The sequence below is a fragment of the Felis catus genome, chromosome B2 (assembly GCF_018350175.1).
Source record: "Felis catus isolate Fca126 chromosome B2, F.catus_Fca126_mat1.0, whole genome shotgun sequence".
Taxonomy (NCBI): Eukaryota; Metazoa; Chordata; class Mammalia; order Carnivora; family Felidae; genus Felis; species Felis catus.
Genome location: NC_058372.1, coordinates 105,544,927 through 105,563,540, shown reverse-complemented (window position 1 = coordinate 105,563,540; position 18,614 = coordinate 105,544,927). Strand labels below are relative to the sequence as shown.

General features: G+C 37.8%; 1 protein-coding gene across 6 annotated transcripts in view; it reads left to right on the top strand.

Moving 5' to 3' along the window:
• Nucleotides 1–18,614, top strand: part of ROS1 (ROS proto-oncogene 1, receptor tyrosine kinase) — a 126,580-nt gene that overhangs the window by 74,115 nt on the left and 33,851 nt on the right. For all 6 annotated transcript variants that reach the window (XM_045057951.1, XM_045057948.1, XM_045057946.1 and 3 more), the window contains exons 27-35: nt 1,535–1,711; nt 3,351–3,553; nt 5,235–5,379; nt 6,149–6,381; nt 6,469–6,645; nt 10,687–10,855; nt 11,590–11,707; nt 14,810–15,000; nt 16,804–16,887. In XM_045057951.1, the coding sequence (XP_044913886.1) occupies nt 1,535–1,711; nt 3,351–3,553; nt 5,235–5,379; nt 6,149–6,381; nt 6,469–6,645; nt 10,687–10,855; nt 11,590–11,707; nt 14,810–15,000; nt 16,804–16,887 (1,497 nt within the window). The remainder of the gene's footprint in view (nt 1–1,534; nt 1,712–3,350; nt 3,554–5,234; nt 5,380–6,148; nt 6,382–6,468; nt 6,646–10,686; nt 10,856–11,589; nt 11,708–14,809; nt 15,001–16,803; nt 16,888–18,614) is intronic.

The following is an 18,614-nucleotide window of genomic DNA, read 5'->3' as shown; positions in this document are numbered from 1 at the left end:
AAGAATCTCCCTACCCTCGATGTCTTCTCTTAGTAATTTTCTATCCACTGACCCCATAATTTTGCTTGTTGGCTTTGAATCCCCAGCTTTCTTTGTTGTATGTGAAGTTGAGCACATCTCTCTCTCCTATTGCAATATTGCAACAGTCTTAACTAAAGTCTTTCTTACCATTTAAACAAGTGTCAGAATAAATTTTCTTTACCATCTGATACACAAGAATTATCTAGTAGGCCATTATCTTATAGATATAGAATTGGTTAGTCTTTCAGGAATCCATAATTGAAATTTATAACCCTAAAATTAGAAAATTTGAATGACTTTAGAGATGTTTTAGCTGGAATGATATTGGAAGAAATCCCCTCTACAAAAACACCCTTGCTTGAATAATACCCATTTATAAAAAAAATATGTCTTCATAAGGAAATTTTTTATTTTTTGAATAATTCTAAATATTAGATTTTTTTCCTTACATTTAGCCAAAATTTTCTCCCCATTTCTCCCATTCATTGATCTGAGTTCTGACCTCTAATTTTATACAGAATAAATCAATCACTTTCTACATGATAGCCATTCAAGTATGTAGTGACTTCTGTCATAGCTCATTTTCCTTTGGAGGAAAAACTCATGTATTTGTAACTACTCCTCACATGAGGTGGCTTCTAGATCTTTCTTTGCCCTAGTAACCCTCCTGTTGTTTCACTCCAGCTGCTTAATATCCTCTTAAGTGTCACCCCCATAATGACCCCCTGTACTGTCGATGTGTTCTGGTTAGCGCAGGGGGTCTCTGACTTCCTCTGTCTTCTCTTATTGAAGCTGAAGGTGGCATCAGGTCTTTTGGCTGCCTGCCGTTTGAAAAACCCATAGTTTTTTTCATGTTAACTATTATTAAGCCAGATTCCTTTCATTTGTTATTTTTAGAATTGATCTTAAACTTGAATTTAGGGTGTCACATTTATTCCTATTACATTTCAATCCATTTCCTGATTTTGTAGAGATATTTTCAAAGTTTAAGTCAGTAATTGAACATACTAGTGTCAGCAAGGATCAGGTATTATCTACAAAATTGGTAAGTGTACTTACCCTGTGTTTATTCCAAATTACTGATAAAAAATACTGAGCAAGACACAGCCCTGGGCCCGTTGTCCAACACCTCCGTTCCAATAGGTATTGTTTGATGTGGAGTCACACAGGTTAAGTTGAAAATCTTGGCTCTGGTCTTTACTAACTTTGTGGCCTTTGAGGAGATTATTGAACTCCTTAAAGCCTCAGTTTACACTTCTAGAACATGAGGCCAATTATAATAGTATTTACCTTATTGGCTTGGTATGGAACTAAAATGAGAAAACATCTGTAAAATCCTTGGCCTAATGACATAAAACAAAGGTGGTATTTTTTTTTTCTTATTGAAATGATAGAAAGATTAAAAATTAGCAGTTACAATACAGAAAAAGGATTTCACATATTGTTTTGAGTAGAAAACGTGAGTTACGTATTTTGTTGTTTCTGTTCTTTATTTGATGTTTTTCATGAGCAGGAGAAATGCTTGAAAGTTTAACTGTGGATGGGGAATTTCTCTACTGGATCTCCTCAGCAAAGGACAGCACACAGATTTATCAAGCAAAGAAAAGCAATGGGGCCATCCTCTCCCAGGTGAAGGCCCAAGGGAGTAAGCATATCTTGGCTTACAGTTCAGTTCTGCAGCCTTTTCCAGGTAATAAAATCACACTGTTCATCAGCACGTTCTCCCGTCTGGGGGGGGGGGGGCAGAAAAGTCTCAGAATATCTCCTCCAGGCTGCCCCCTCAAGCCCTTCGTTGTGTGCTCAGTGTTGATCCAAACTGCCAGGATGGGTGCACGCTGCGATTGCTGTTTGCCCTGGGTCACAATTGATCTCCGTGTGTATACATGACTTGAGTCGTCCTAGAGAGTTTAGACATGGGAAACCCTTGTCTATCATTCTGTCTGTCTCCTTTTCTCTTTGCATTCTCATAATTTCTTTTCTGTCTTTTTTTCTCCTCTGACAATATTTTTAGAAATCCCCGTTGTGTCAAAAAGCACTGCATAAAATTTCAGGTCTTTTTCAAGGTAAAGTGTGCTTTATTTGTTGTGGTATTATGCATGTCAACTGTTCATCATGTGTACGTGTGTGCTATCATTTTTGCTAAGTTCCTCCCTTTTTTTAAATGTGTCACTCGTTAAGTTTTTTAGTGTTGTGCTTCTGTCTCCCTCAGAGACCCTGTGGATTTTATTGTACAGTTTTGTATAATGCAATGACTTTTAGGAATGCGTGGATGGCACTATGGCGGAACGAGCTATATATTTTCTGAGAGTCATAATACTAATAAAAAAGTTTGAACTCTAAAAGCCAACCGACCAAAATTAAAAACATTACATACACTGAGGGTGGCCTTCAAACCTAAAGAGGTTTTTAGTTTTTTCTCAAGCTATCTGCCATTAGGGTGGCAATATCATTTTAAATTAAGCACAATTACCCCCTAGAGAGGGGCAGAAAGAATTGAACAAACTCTCTCTGCTTAAATGTATTCAGTTATAAAATAGGAAAAAAATGGGAGAATTTATAAATAAGCCAGGTGCCTATTTTGGTAAAGTAGTTCACTTTTCATTTTGAGAAATTTAGGAGATTTGGTAAGTCCATTAAAAGTCTGTTTGAAATTGGAACGCACACATATACCCGCACGTCCTTAAAAATAAAAGTTCTAAAGCTAGCATGAGTTTTTTTAAACTGGAATTAATTTTAAAAATATGGTTAATATTTAAACTTTTTTTTAACATTTATTTATTTTTGAGAAAGAGAGACAGAGCATAAGTGGGGGTGGGGCAGAGAGAGAGGGAGACACAGAATCCGAAGAAGAGTCCAGGCTCTGAGCTGTCGGCACAGAGCCTGACAGCAGAACTGGAACCCATGAACTGCGAGGTCATGACCTGAGCTGAAGTTGGACGCTTAACAGACTGAGCCACCCAGGTGCCCCCTTCCCAATTTGACTAATGTGCTGTCACTACTGCCTTCAAAGTAAAAAAAGGCTCAGCTTGATTTTGCTGTGATCTGTGTACCTTATTCAGTGTACTTTAGCTCCCCCTGCTGGAAATTTTAATCAATGATCTGTTACCTTACTCCCTTTTTTCTGAGGCATTTAACAACTTCAAAATGTGTGGGAAAAACACCCGTCTTTCTTTCCTGAATAACATTTCCAATACTTCAATATATCACACCTTGTCAGCCAAGTATAAAAACGTGTTATTACCCTTGATGTTAAATAAATCTGCTGTTCCTCTTTCATACATATATGTATGAAATATGTGTATATTTTGAACCTTTTCTTATTATTTTAGATAAAGCATTACTGTGTCTAGCTTCAGATGTCGCAGAGCCGACTATACTTAACACCACTAACAGCAGCCTCACAATCCGATTACCGCCCACCAGGGCAAATCTCGCGTGGCACAGCATCACTTGCCCTACTCCAACATACCTGGTTTATTACCAAGAAGTTAATGGCGGGAAAAATAGCTCTGGGCTGAAATATAAAATGCTGGTAAGATGGGAGCTGGTGGTCTTTGTCTTTTCACAAGATACCTGTTTCTGATATAAAATTCTCGCTCACAGTAAACTGTTTTTTATATTATATCCTGAAGCACGCTCCTGTGCAAACTTTTACGGCTGATCCATCAAAGCAAGTTGTGTTCTAGTCTTGTCTGGGAGTTAAGCTTCAAGGATATATATTTATTAACTATGACCAGTGGTGGATTGCCATAGTGACAGTTTCCTGAGTGTCCTGGGAGAACTGGTTTGTTGTCTTCCCTAATTATCCCCAGAAAGTGATAGAGACCTGTTTTTATTAACTATGCAGCAGATTGCAGATTGAAGGGTAAGAAATGATTAGACAGAAAGAACATTACTGTATAACCCTCCTCCATAGCATCTATTTAATATAAAAATGGTATGTTCTATTTTTGTCTGTCATTTCCTGTATGCTGTTATGTAGGGAGTATGTCGGGTTTTTTTTTTTCATCATTGTATTCTTAGCACCTAGCATAGTAGTTGGCTTTGTAGAGGCTTTCACTAGTTATTTCTTGAGTGGATGAATTAGTTGACACAATTCACTCCATTGTTGGCACTGATGTTTCAGTTGTCCTTGTGATGGAGTCATATGTATTCAATATTTTGCTCTGTGCTTGCTATTCAACCACATCAAGAGGTGAAATTGACCATCATCATCTGTTGGAAGTTAAACACTATGTACTTCACCAGAAAGGACACATGATTCTTATTATTTCCTTCGTCTATTTTAACCTCTCTTTACACATTTCAATGTTTCAGAGACAGATTGGATCATTTGGCTGACCAAGATTAGGCCGGTGGCACTGGATGTTTCTGTTACCACAGCCAGTCTATCCTACACATTGATTAATATGGGTCAAAGGCAATGGGTCTCAAACCTGACTGCACATTGGAGTTTTAAAAACCTCTGGGCCCACACTTCACCCCAGACCAATGCAATCAGAATCTCTGGGGGTGGGACCCAGGCACAAGTGTTTTCTTAAAACTTTCCAGTTGATTCCAAAATACAACCAAAATTGAGAACTGTTGGTCTAAGGACAGTGTTTTTATTTTATTAAACTTTACCTTTAATAATGATTAAGTCATTCAGCCAAATATTTTATCATATTCACTTATGTGTCAAATCTATTTAACAATTTTTTAAATGTTTATTTATTTTTGAGAAAAGTGAGACAGAGCATGAGCAGGGTGGGGCAGAGAGAGAGAGGAGACACAGAATCCGAAGCAGGCTCCAGGCTCCGAGCTGTCAGGACAGAGCCCAACACTGGGCTTGAACTCATGGACCGAACCATGAGATCGTGACCTGAGCCAAAGTTGGACATCCAGGCACCCCTGTGTCACATCTTTACCATACCATCTTGCTGACCTTTGTATGCAAAGCTAGTGAATTAGTATCTTCTTCTGAGAACTTAGCTTCCTATGTGAAATGAGCATGTCATTGAAAATTGACTGATCATTTGGTATTGATTCTTGGAGATAGTAAGCAACTCAGGTCTGGGCAGATTAGGGCAGTGAACATTATCATTCTCTTGATCCAATATCAAAAAATAAATTAACTTAAAAGGTCTTTTAATTATTGTATCCCTTTGGCTAATTTCTCCTCATTTGTATGAAAAAATAAGAATCCGATATTGAGTTTTAAAAATTAATTACAGGAATTTCAGGAGAGGATAGCCTGTATTGAAGGTTTACAACCATTTTCAACATATGTGATACAGACAGCTGTAAAGAATTATTATTCAGACGCTGTGGAACAGTTACCTCTGGGAAAGGAGATTTGGGGAAAAACTAAAAGTGGAGGTGAGTTATGGGCTTGGGTGGGTTTCTAGACAGGCATTTTGTGATATACGTGACATATACATCTCTATTTGTGGTTTTTAAAATTTGGATGCTAAGTAATCTCTATTATGTGAGCTTTTTAAACTTAATAAGAAAATGTATTATTGACAATACTCTGATAACCTGGTTTTTGCTCTAACAACAGAAGATGAATAATACTCCATCAGAATGGAACACAACTAGAAGGTGAAACATCAGAATCAATACTGTTTGACCAAGAAACACATTTTCCAGTCTCACCACATAGTGTCACCCTCTCCCCACATATTCACAGGTCTCATCCTGTGGCGATGCAGAATTAAGCCTTTTCTCTGTGTGAATTTTACTCAGGACACTTGAGATTTAAAGTAAATAGCATCATTGCCTGAAAGAAAATGAATCTAGATCTAAAAAGGTTTTCTGAGAGGTGGTGATTATTTTGAGGTCACACCATTTCTTTCAGAGGTCTCTGATGACATTCCCAAAACTAATCTGAATTGGTTTGTTCATCATCATTGGCCATATCATTGAGCTGGAGTCAGAGAATGATTTAGTCATTAGGCAAAAATAAGCAAGAGCCTTTCAGGCAGCCTGTTAACTTACCATTTTATAAGAGGTTGGCTTTCCTTTAGAATACTGGCCATTCGTTCTGCTCACATGATATGATTATTCCTCAACCAGAACCCCATTCCTTCTTCCATCTTTCAGTGCTGATGCAATATCCCTTACTATGCATTGCTATTTATTTCAGTGCCAGAAGCAGTTAGGCTCATTAACACAACTGTGCAGTCAGACACCCGCCTACTTGTATCCTGGGAAGAATCTCACAAGCCAAATGGACCTATGGAGTCAGTTCGCTATCAGCTGGAAATCTCACATCTGGCCCTAATTCCAGAGACTCCTCTAAGACAAAGTGAATATCCGAATGGAAAGCTCTCTCTCCTTGTTACTAGACTATCTGGTGGAAAACCATATGTGTTAAAGGTATAGTAAGTGTATGGGGCACTTTTATTGCCATGCTCAAGTGCAAGGTTCCGAAAAGGTTAAGCAATTGTTCTTTTTTACAAAAAGGTTCTGGCCTGCCATGCTGAGGAAATGTGGTGTGCCGAGAGTCATCCTGTCACTGTCAAAATGTTTGACACACCAGAGAAACCCTGTGCCTTGGTTCCAGAGAACACTAGTTTGCAATTAGAATGGAAGGCTCCATCTAATGTTAACCTCATCAGATTTTGGTTTGAACTCCAGAAGGTAGATCTCACCATACTCTTTTAATGCAAATCTATGTTTTGTGCTATGGGATAAATTAGAAGACCTTTTTTCATATCTCTAGAGTATTCTCTTGTATAAACCAACAATATATTTGACAACATTCATTGATTTAGGCTGGCTTGCCATTTACAGAATCTATCTAGACTCATTTCTGATGGAAAGAATTCCTAGAGACATTGGTTGCTCTTAAAAGGCTCCGTGGAAAGGGTTATAAGCTACGGTTTACTGGTTTTCATAATATTTTACTTAGTTTAGATGTTATCAGCATGGCTGTCTAGTGTCCAGCAATTTGGTATTTCCAATGAAGAAAAAGAAAAGGAATGGACAAGCAAACAAAACCCAAATCCTTGTCTAGAAATGTTCTTTCAACCATTTAAAGGCTGTATAGCAACAGGAGAGAAATAAAATATAAGACCAGTTTATTCTGAACCAGTTGGATCTTGGCTTATAAACTTTATTTATTTATTTATTTATTTATTTATTTATTTATTTAAACGTTTATTTTACTTTTGAGACAGAGACAGAGCATGAACGGGGGAGGGTCAGAGAGAGAGGGAGACACAGAATCAGAAGCAGGCTCCAGGCTCTGAGCCATCAGCCCAGAGACCGACGGGGGGCTTGAACTCACGGACCATGAGATCATGACCTGGGCTGAAGTCAGACGCTTAACCGACTGAGCCACCCAGGCACCCCTTGGCTTATAAACTTTAAATGGCTCTTCATCCAAAATTCTCCATGCTTCAACTATATAAAAATATCCACTGAATTTCAAATATCAATTAATCTAATTAATTCACTGCTGAGGAAAGTCTAGGTTGATTTTTGTATTGGTACACTTAAATTGGATTATTTTTTAGAATTGCTACATTTCATTTTCAGTATTATTTATTTTGTGTGTCTACATTTGTAAAGTTTGGTTAGGAATCTTTTGTTCAGTTGTAACAAAAACAAATCAGTATAGTCATGGCCTCACTTTTTTTTCAAAAATGGAGTTGCTTCCCAGGATGTTTTTAAATTTCACTATGTAAGATTTTTTTCTATGATCTTACATTTTTAAGATAAAATCCATGAAAACTATGAAACAATAGTGAATGTCGAGTTCATAAAACCAAAAGCTATAGTTTATTGGACTTTTTTCATCGAGCGTGCTTGTGATGATTTGCTGCCTATTTAAAAAAGTGTCATCTTACAAAAATGCAGTTAAATTGGAGAAATTGGAGGATCACCTTTTATTAGACATTTAAGGAAGCTCAGTGCAGTTCAGTTTAAAGGCAAAGTGGGGGATGTGAAGTTTACCTCTGACATCAAAGAAATGTGATGGGGAAGGACCTTATAGCTGGTGACTCTAAGCCCCTCCTGTTACTGATGAGAAGTCGGAGATCCAGACAGGTGCTGTAGTGAGTCAGATATCACCAGCCAGGCAGGGAAGAGCCACAGGGGTTGACTCATCCTACAGCAGTCCTACTTGGGTGCTATCCATGGAAGGAATGTGAGTCACTAAGACACCTACCCCACTCCTCAAAGTTTGGGAGAAAGACAGAGTTCTGGGACTGTCTGGTTCAGTCCTTGTGACTTTCACACAAGGTTTTTTTTGTTTGTTTCAAAACTTCCCCTACACTTGCTGAAAACAGGTTCTAGATATACCACTTAGAACATCATGAAACTGAAAATGTGGGATACAGTAATCATCACATGTGACCATCTACAAGTACTAACTGATGAGCACAGTAGGAGGCTGTGTTCCGAGAGGGTTGTTGAGTACCTCCAGTCAGAAAGTTCTATATCTTTAGAGCAACTTGAACCTATCTCATAAAGATAGGATACCTGGGAATGATGGTATAACTCCATACTGAAACTCTAAGAGGGGACTGATAAGGGTGAATATGTGTCTTTTTAATTAAGAATTTTTTTTTAGAAAGGAGGAGAAAAAGATAAATTTCCAATTTTCATCTTTTCTGTCAAATTTTCCTTATGTGGAAAATGAAGGAATTAAAGCACAAGGCTAAATTTCTATCTAGGTCTTAAATTCCATAGATTTTTTTTTTAATTTTTTTTTTAACATTTATTTATTTTTGAGACAGAGAGAGACAGAGCATGAATGGGGGAGGGTCAGAGAGAGAGGGAGACACAGAATCGGAAACACGCTCCAGGCTCTGAGCTGTCAGCACAGAGCCCGACGCGGGGCTCGAACTCACAGACCGCGAGATCGTGACCTGAGCCGAAGTCGGCCGCTTAACCGACTGAGCCACCCAGGCGCCCCTAGATTTTTTTTTTTTTTTTTAAATCACAACAGTGTATGGAAGAAGAACATATTTAATTTGAGATTAAGGAGAAGAAACAAGTAGTTTCACTCTGGTAAATTATTTTCCTGGTTGTGCATTCAAATTGAGTTTTTCTCAATTGTCCAGGAAAATTCCTACATTTCTGAAGTTCTGGTCTCTGAGACATGATAGGCTGCACCATTTCCTTCTCACCCCCCATCCAAATAATTTTCAAATCTCTCTGTGGTAGCTTTCACTCCTGCACTTGTTGGCCTCTAACAAATGGAAGGTCTTGACTCCACTGTGATTTACTGGGGTAGCTGTGGCACCTCCCCAAGTTGGTGGTCTGCCCAGAACATTCATTGCTGTGGTAAGGCCAATAGTCTACTGTTTTCCAGCAGAACCCTTGGTCAAACATCTGACCTTCAAGGAGCTTTGATAATTTCTGGAGGGTATGGAATGTTGGGCCATCTATTCACTTAAGGTAGTTTATATAGCAGATTATTAAGGAGGCAGGATCACAAAGGGCTAAAATTTTTGAGGTAGAAATCAATATTTGTCTGTCTGTCTGTCCCTCTTTCTTTCCCTCAGTTTGGAGTAGATATTAGGGATCCAATGCATCTGTTTCTTTAGCCTGTATGTTTTAGTAGGATTGATACATTTATGAGTTTAGCAGACAATGGCCTGGACATCAGTATTTTTGTTTTTTAATTTTTTTTCATTCCTTCCATTCCCATTTTCCTCTTTTTTTTTTTTTTTGTAACAAGGTGGTCTACTTCTTGAAGGTGCTGTAGGAATCATTCCTAGTTGAATAGAAAACTAATATAAAGTGTCCATCCAATGAAATGATGTGACCTTGTGAGTGCTAAATGAAAAACGAGATGTAAAGTAAGGTTTATTTATGGAAACTGACCTTCTTAGGAAACTCTACTGGAGAAAATACACTAAGAACCCTTGACAAAATGCCACATCCTCTGTCTTTCCCTATTTGTACATTGAAAAAAAAATCACCATTTTCAAATAACACGTGAAGGGTCCAAATACACAGATTTTTCAAAAGCCGTGCACAAAGAAAGTGTAAGATAGCTATAATTAGAGACCCAGTATCTACATTGGAATTAAAGTAAGATTTCCTATATTTAACTTCTAACATTTCTACTCAGTGACTGAGTGATGGTAGACAAAAATTTCCCTCTTTTAGGGAACTAGGCTTCATATGTATAAAAAATAAGGAACGCTGGTTAGACTGAAAAGAGTTTGAGGGGAAAAACTACATGTTTTAATTTATAAGTCACTGTAGACCTGTTGATAGAATCAAAATGTGTAAAAACATTATAATTTTGAAATTAACAAATCCATGGAATTGAAAATGCCATTATTTTGATCCAGCATGGTCCCTCAGCTATGGATTTGCATTCTCAGCCATCCTAATTTAATGTAGGTGTCTCCAAGGAGGGATAACAAAAAGCCAAGGTCCAGATCTTCCCTAAGGACATCTATGTAATAAGAGGTGCCTGTCCCACCTTGAACTCATCCTAAGAACCGTTATTCAAGTCAGTTATAGCTTGTCACAAACTTAAAATGGCGGTCAGTGGTGGAGATAATGTTTGGGATCAAACATTCATAAAGGAGCACTTATTTTAATTGAAAATAAATTTTATTTAAATTTTTAATTGCTTGCCATAGACTTGTGAATTTCTATGCTTAAGAAGGTTTTCTTAAAGAACCAAAAATATTAATTGAGACTTCTTTTTTCCAGTGGAAGTATAATGAGTTTTACCGTGTGAACACTTCATGCATCCAAGGCCCTACTTATGTCTGTAGCATCACAGATCTACAGCCTTATATGTCCTATAACATCCGCGTAGTGGTGGTTTATAGGACTGGAGAAAATAGCACCTCACTCCCAGAAAGCTTTAAGACAAAAGGTGAGTACTGATAGCCTCAATAATCCTCAATACTCAAAAAGCCCTGTAAGTTTCTCAATGAGTTTCTTATCACTTATTTCACTAATGCTAGAGGTTAACCTTTTTCTTTTCTTTTCTTTTTGAAGAGGAGTAAATTATTTCTAGAGTTTGAGGTAAGAGTTGAAAAGAATCAGGAGTCTTTACAGGCACTAATGAGATAATACTGAGATAATACCAGGTTTTGCAGAATCCTGAACTGAGCAAGATGATTTCACCTTCCAGTATTCTCTACTTTCTTGTCTATCTGTGACATTTTGCATTGAGAACAAAAGTTAAATGGTGTTATTGAGTGTTCAACAAATATTAACTTACTGACTACTGTATTCTAGATGCTAAAAATTAAAAAATCTAAAAAGAATGCTAATTAGTGTTTTAAAAGGTATACTGTAACTCCAAGTTGATCCCTGTAAGAATCAAAGGGAAAATGCTCCAAAATTTACAGTTTTCTTTATTCACATCACTTATTTTGTGGTGAGCTAACATAATAATGTTATTCCTATCACTGGTCCATCTAATCCATCACTAATAAAAACTTCAGATACTCATTTAGAAATATGCACTCGTATGAGAATATTTCTGAATATTTCATTAATGTATTTGACTTTCCTCTCAGTAAATATATTCTGTGGAAAGATGTTATGCAGAATATTTTCTACTTCCGACATACCAATCAGTACTTTCTTATGTTTCCAAAGCTGGAGTCCCAAGTAAACCAGGCATTCCAAAATTATTAGAAGGGAGTAAAGATTCAATACAGTGGGAAAAAGCTGAAGATAATGGAAGCCGGCTTATGTACTATGTCCTTGAGGTCAGGTATGTCTGTTTGCAAAAGTGCTTTGTAAACTACAAAGAGCTAAGTGGTTAATTGTAATTAGCAATATTTACAAATAAATATGAAGGATCTTTAGCTTAAGGATCTTCAGTGCACCACTGTGCTCTCTGCCCAATGCCTAGTGGTCAGCCTTGGCACTCCGATCAGAAGGAGATCACATCATCCTTCTCAGAAATCTGCAACTACTTGTCAAAACGTTATGGAAATAATCCAGTCATTGGCACGTGCAGCTAATATTTATTTAATTTCTATTCTGTCCAAGAAACAGGGCTGATATTTGATGTTAGACGATGGTACGCATGCAAATTTCTGATGATAATTTGTTTTGGCAAGATGAATAACGTCTGGTGAGAACTGGCAGTGAACCAGGTATATTTCAGAATGTGAAAACAGGTCAAGCACAGAAATGGTCTGAACTATATAGGTTACACTGGATTCTTTATCCTTCGTGAAGAGTATAACTTGCACTGTGTGCCCGAGGGTCTGAAAGCGTGCCTTCAATGAAAACCAGGCAGCTAGTGAACATGTACAACCTCAGAGCTGGCCAGTATGGGGAGCTCTGTATAATGGTAACTGGCTCAGATGAACTGATTTCATGCCAGCTTGAGGGGAGAATTCCAAATTCCACAGACACTCCTCTCATGGATCTATGAAGCTATCTTTTAAGAAGTTCCAAGGACAAAAGTCACTTCCATAATTATAGTCCTGGCAATTCGAGCTTTAGATCTATTTTTGCTCCATCTTGATCTGGCATTCCCATAACCTTAAAAAATTTTCCTGCTCATGGCAGAGGATTACACTGGCCATATTTCTAACTGAAACCTTCTTGTAAATTCTGTTACTGTTTTTCATGCAGAGTCCAATGCATTCTGATCTGCAGAACTGTGTTGGTGGTCTGGGACTCTAATTATATTCTCCAGCCAGCCCATACCACTGTCTTGCTAGGACCCATTTAGTGTGTTCCCTTCAGTGACTCCTTAAGAGCAGAACTCCATACATTCTTTGCATTTTCTTGCCCCAAGCCTCTACTCTCATGACAGGGATAATGGGATAATAATAGAATGAATTGCTGTATCTCAAAGTCACTTCTTCAGTCAGGATACTAGTATACACTAGGTACTTGCTGATGGTACAGTCGTAGTGATAGTGTGTGAACGTGGAAGCCGAATACACTGTATTAGTGTCCTAACATTGCCATGAGAAAGTACCACCACTGGGTGGCTTGAAACAGCATTTATTCTTTCACAGTTTTGGGGACTAGAAGTCGGAAATCAAGGTATCAGTAGGACCATGCACTTTGTGAAGTTTCTAGGGAAGAATCCTCCCTTGCTGCTTCTTAGCCTCTGGTGATCCAGACTTCCCAGCAATCCTTGGTATTCCTTGGCTTGCAGATGTATCACTTCTAACTCTGGCTCTGTCATCACATGGTGTTCTCTGTGTATATCTGTGCCGATATTCCTCTCTTCTTAAGAAGGCACTGGTCAATGGGGCATCTAGGTGGCTCAGACGGTTAAGCATCTGACTTCGGTTCAGGTCATGATTTTATGGTTCTTGGGTCAAGGCCCACACTGGGATCTGGGCTGACAGGGTAGAGCCTGCTTGGGATTCTCTCTCTCTCCTTCTCTCTCCCTGCACCACCCCCCTGCACTCTCTCTCTCTTTCAAAGTAAAAAAATGAACTTAAAAAAATTAAAAGAAGGCACTAGTCATTGGATTTAAGCCTACCCTAATCCAATATGACCTCATCTTAACTTGCTTACATCTAAAAGACCTTATTTCCAAACAAGGTCACATTCACAAAGTCTGGGTAGGTGTAAGTTTTGGGGGATACTACTCAACCCCGTACCGTGTTTAAATACTTACTTTACTCTTTTTTTTGAATTTAAGTTTTCTCAACTGTAAAATGGGATGATGGTATTTACCTCCTTAGGTTGTTGTGAAAACTCAACAACAGGAAATGAAATAAAAAGCATCAGTATGGTGTGTTATAAATAGAAGATTCTCAACCAATATCAGAATTCTTTCTTGTCTTCCTCAATGGCCAATAACTGTGAAGAGCTATTTTATGAATTTTTAAGTGTTTCTTTCCTTTGGATCAGAGTTGTTGGAATTGAACAATGAAATTGCCAGTGCCTAACACAAGACTTCACAAAATGTACGAAGACATTGTACAAAGAGTCTTATGCAGGATGGTCCCTAGGACACTTAGCTCCTGGCAACAGTTGTGAACAACTCTGCTGCCCTGATCCTCCTGAAGTTCTTGTCTTTTCCCTGTCCTTCAAGGGCTGAGCCTTCCCATCCCTTTCAGGATGTCCACTCAGTTTGTAGAAGCAGAACTAGCTATCCCTAAGCTTACTGTGGGTTGGTACCAAGTCCTGAAACTGTTGTTGTCTGAAAAGTCCCAGACTTGAAAAGTTCTTCATTGTCAGGGCATAACTGGAAGGCCTGGAGCTTGTCCTCAGTCTACGATTCTGTTAAAAGCCATTCCATTTATATCTTTTGAGCCCCACTCTTGTGCTCTTTCCGTGTTTCATATAAAGAATAATGTGGGTTGACTTGAGGTGGAGTAGATGCCAATAAAAATGGAAGAAATAAACCTTGGAATCTCAGGTATAATGATAATTTTGGTATTCAAACTATTACACCTTCCTTATCAATTTTATGTCCTGTATTTCATTTTATGCAGAGCTATGGTATACATAAACTACACATGGCATAAGAGACTGAGAATTAAGAAAGTATAAAAAATTCCAGGTTAGAAATTATGGAACAACTGTCTGATGTGTTTGGAATTCTGAAGAAAGTTTATACATTCTAATAGTAGGAAAAACCTCTTCAGCTCTCTCCTGGCCATTCACTATTTGTTATTTTCCCAATGGGCTGAGTTTGTTGGCTCCATGCATTGCCAGGATGTCTTTACAGGATTATGCTGTGTGGGAGGAATGAGATCAAAGGTAAAGTGTGCAGTAGGAGATGCTCTTGATTTCTGTTGCTGAAATGGTACAGGAGCATCTAGAAACAACACATATATTGTCTCTTATATTTTCTATATTGACCATTTTGCTCTTTTTTTTTTTTTTGTAGAAAGGGTACTTCAAATGATTCACAGAACCAGAATTTAATGTGGAAGATGGCATATAATGGGTCCTGCGGTAGTATTTGCACATGGAAGTCCAAAAACCTGAAAGGAACATTTCAGTTCAGAGTGGTAGCTGCAAATAATCTGGGATTTGGTGACTATAGTGGAATCAGTGAGAATATTATATTAGTTGGAGGTATGTTATGATGTCTGTCTATGCTCTAACTGATTACATAAAGGTTCAGAGAGAAAGATAAGTGAATTCTTAACAATAGAAATGAGTTGGATGACTGTATAATTTATCATCTAGACTATGGAACTATTCATTTCATGTGATGTGATCTTCCTAAAACATCAGTGTCCTCGTGTCATTTTTCTCTTCAGTAATAATCAGCTACTTCTTAATGCCCGGCACATCAAGTCCGTGTTCCTGGATAGGCTTCCTAGGCTGTCCACAGTCTGGTCTGGATCCAGCCTTGTGTTCCTTTTCCTGATATTCTCACCTGCTACACAACAGGCCTAAAACTATGCTTTGACTCTTCCTCAATATCTTCATCTTCCATTGTGTATCCCCTTGTAGGTGGTACTATATCATCTGTCTGATCACAGAGCCTAGAAATCTCAATACCATATTTAATTTTCGCACTACTCTTTCACCAAGTTCTATTTATTTACCATCTTGATTTCTGTTTAATGGGGGGTCATCTTCTTATTTCCACTTTGGCTTTCCTAATTTATCATTTCTTGTCTGTGCTCTAGGCTTAATCACACTGCTGATGGTTAATCTAGCTGAAGCACAAGCTGGATCACTTAACCCATCTCTGAAATCCCTAAAACGACTCTCCGTTCACTGCCTTCAGAGTCAAGTGGAAACTTGTGTGTGTGTGACATTTAAGGCCTTCCATGTTCATTGTTCTCAATAGTTGCCCCTATGTTGTAGCCATACTGGTAAAAACCTTTTTATGACACTAGGTCTTTAAGCTTTTGTTTCCCTCAGCCTAGAATGTGGGTTCCCACCACCTACCATTCACCCCTTAGCTGGGTTTTCCTTTCCCTTACTTTCCGTCAATTGAAATTCTTCTCATCCTTCTCATCCTTCAAGGCCTAAATTAAATGAACCCAGAGCTGTTGCTTAACTGATGATCTTTAGGCAAGATGAATTATTGCATTTCACATACACACAGCCTATATTATTCTATATAATGTTTGCATCATTCTTATTTGTATTATAATTAGTTACCTGGATAAAACCTCAGCAATTTTTTTTCTGAAAAAAAAAAAAAACCCAAAATAGTTGATATTTTACATTTTGCAGGCTACATCTGATGTCTGTGGCTGTTGTTTCTTCTTCTTCCCATTCTTTTCCTCTCCATCCCCCTCTTTTTTCTCTTTCTCCTTCTACTCCTCCCCTTCCTTCTCCTTCTCCTTCTCCTCCTTCTTCAAATAATGCTTTAAAAATGTAAAAATAATTCTTAGCTAATGGGTAGTGCAAATCAGACTATGGCCAGACTTGACCCACAGGCTATGGTTTGCCAAGCTCTGCCCTACATGTCTCACCTCTCCTCAACTGAAACTACCAAGAGAAGGTACCATGTTTCCATGGTTCTATTCCTCAGTTTAACACCTATAGAATTGAATGTAATGCAAGACGGTATAGAAGAAACAATAATTCTGATTATATACTATGTGAAGATTGAGATTTCTCTGTTCCAAATTCATTAAAAAGATTATAGATGTTTCCTCCACTATTTTTAAGTAGATTGGGTGGGCACATCACAATGGTGTATTGGTAAACCAGATCTTTGGAAAACCAAACCAAACCAAAACCTTAATTTAAATTTCCTGTGGTATTAAGCACTTTTTTCTGTGGGTGATTTCAAACTACCAGTGGTTTAACAAGTGGCTTGCAAAAATCTAGTAGGAGCTGGTTCAGGCATATCTGAAACTACCTAGCTTTATTCTGCAAATTTACTTTTTTTTTTTTCATTTATTTTATTAGATGGTTTTTGGATATCAGAAAGAAGCTTTATACTTATTATTATAATTGGAATATTTCTGGTTGTTATAATCTCATTGATTTTTGGTAAGTATAATAATAAATTGATTTAAAAATATAAGTAGTAAACTATTTACTTGATCATATTTAGTTGATTTAGCACTTAGTGTATTTCCCACATGAAATAAATTCACAAATTTCACAGTTACTTTTGGCTAGATTTTCATAACTACTAACTTCTGTGAATTGTTTTCTGCTCTTGGAGTAACTATTTTATGAAAAATATATCTGCACTTATACTTCATGGTGTACTTTAGATAAAACTGATTATAAGGGCACCAACTTTTAGCTTTCTTTAAAACAGTATTTTGGATTGGCTACATGCCAAGCGCTTTGTGGCTTATAGTTTTAAATAAGTAAAAGAAAAATAACTCTGGATGCAAAAAAAAAAAAGTGTAGGATTAATAGGAGACCAGTGACAGTCCTTGCTGGGATAGTTTGGGTCTCTGGGCAGACAGACTGGTTTGGAAGGAATAGCTCTTCCTTTGCAGACAACCCATCTCTGACTTGTAGGGTCCACACTGGCTTTCAGATGTCTAACTTGCTTATTTCAAATCCCTGCTCATTTATAAATGACCAGGAAAGCAGAAGAATTTGTTAGGTGGATAGAAAGGTAGCTGTTTCTCTCTACTCATTTTTATACTAATGTGCTAGTCCTAAATTTTTTTTTAAGATTTGGTTTAATGATGAGAAAATATAGTGACAACTCCAGAAATATTGGGGTCAAATATTGGGCCTATAGGGTTATCTTGGGGATCATATATCGTGGATCATTCCTTTTGTTTCAGCATAAACATTAACAGGACTTTCTTTCAGTGCCCCAAATATCCTGGTTTGGATTACAAGATAGCATCCTATCATCACTTACTAATATTGTGAGTCCCTGACATGCTGAAGCATTATAAGAAAGACACAATACTTACCAGAAAAGAATACTCAAGTACATATTTAGGAAACTTTGGCTTTTTTTTTTTTTTTTTTCCTGCATAAGGGAAAGAAGGGAAAGTTTAAGGAAAAGTTACCAACGTAAAGCTAAACTTAGCGCTCAGGATAAAGAAAGCCAGGATTTTACTAACTGGTCTGAATCTTTATTCTTTCCCCAAACTGATTGGAGTGGTAAGCTATCAGAGAACACACTGACACTTGAATTGAGATTTCTTTTCACAGATTCCACCCAGATAATATACGGAACTCCTTTAGCTCACTTGGAAAGCTAAAAATTTCAGCTGACCCTGCCAGGATCTTAACCTGTGGTTCCAGGGAGTCTAAGTATTGCACAGCTGATGCTAGTGCCACTAAGCCGGCCCCTCCAGAATTACACGTACGGCTGTAGTATATTTGGCAGTTGGCATATAGGCTTGACTGCTTGTCTGCTTTCCTACGGGGAAGGAGTATTACAGGAAGAATCTTCCATCTGACCTTTGCTTGCCTACTGTACATCACCACTGTTTAAACCCAAAACTCTAGTGGGTGAGCATGAGATAATTTCAGACAACCTATATTGTGCTTTCGAGACATCCCATGGATATCTGACTTTCTCAGGATTTAAAGGTCTCTATTCTATTTGGAACTTACGAATTTTGTAGTACAGTTAAGCTAATTTGGTTCTTTGCTTTTAGCAGCAGTGCATGCAGTTTGACTAGTCTGAGTGTGTGAGTGCATGAGAAAAGATTGAGTTATTAAAATAATGAGAAGTGGCAATTGTTTAAAAATCTGTGTTGGGCGGAGGGCTCTCAGCAATCGTACTTACAAAT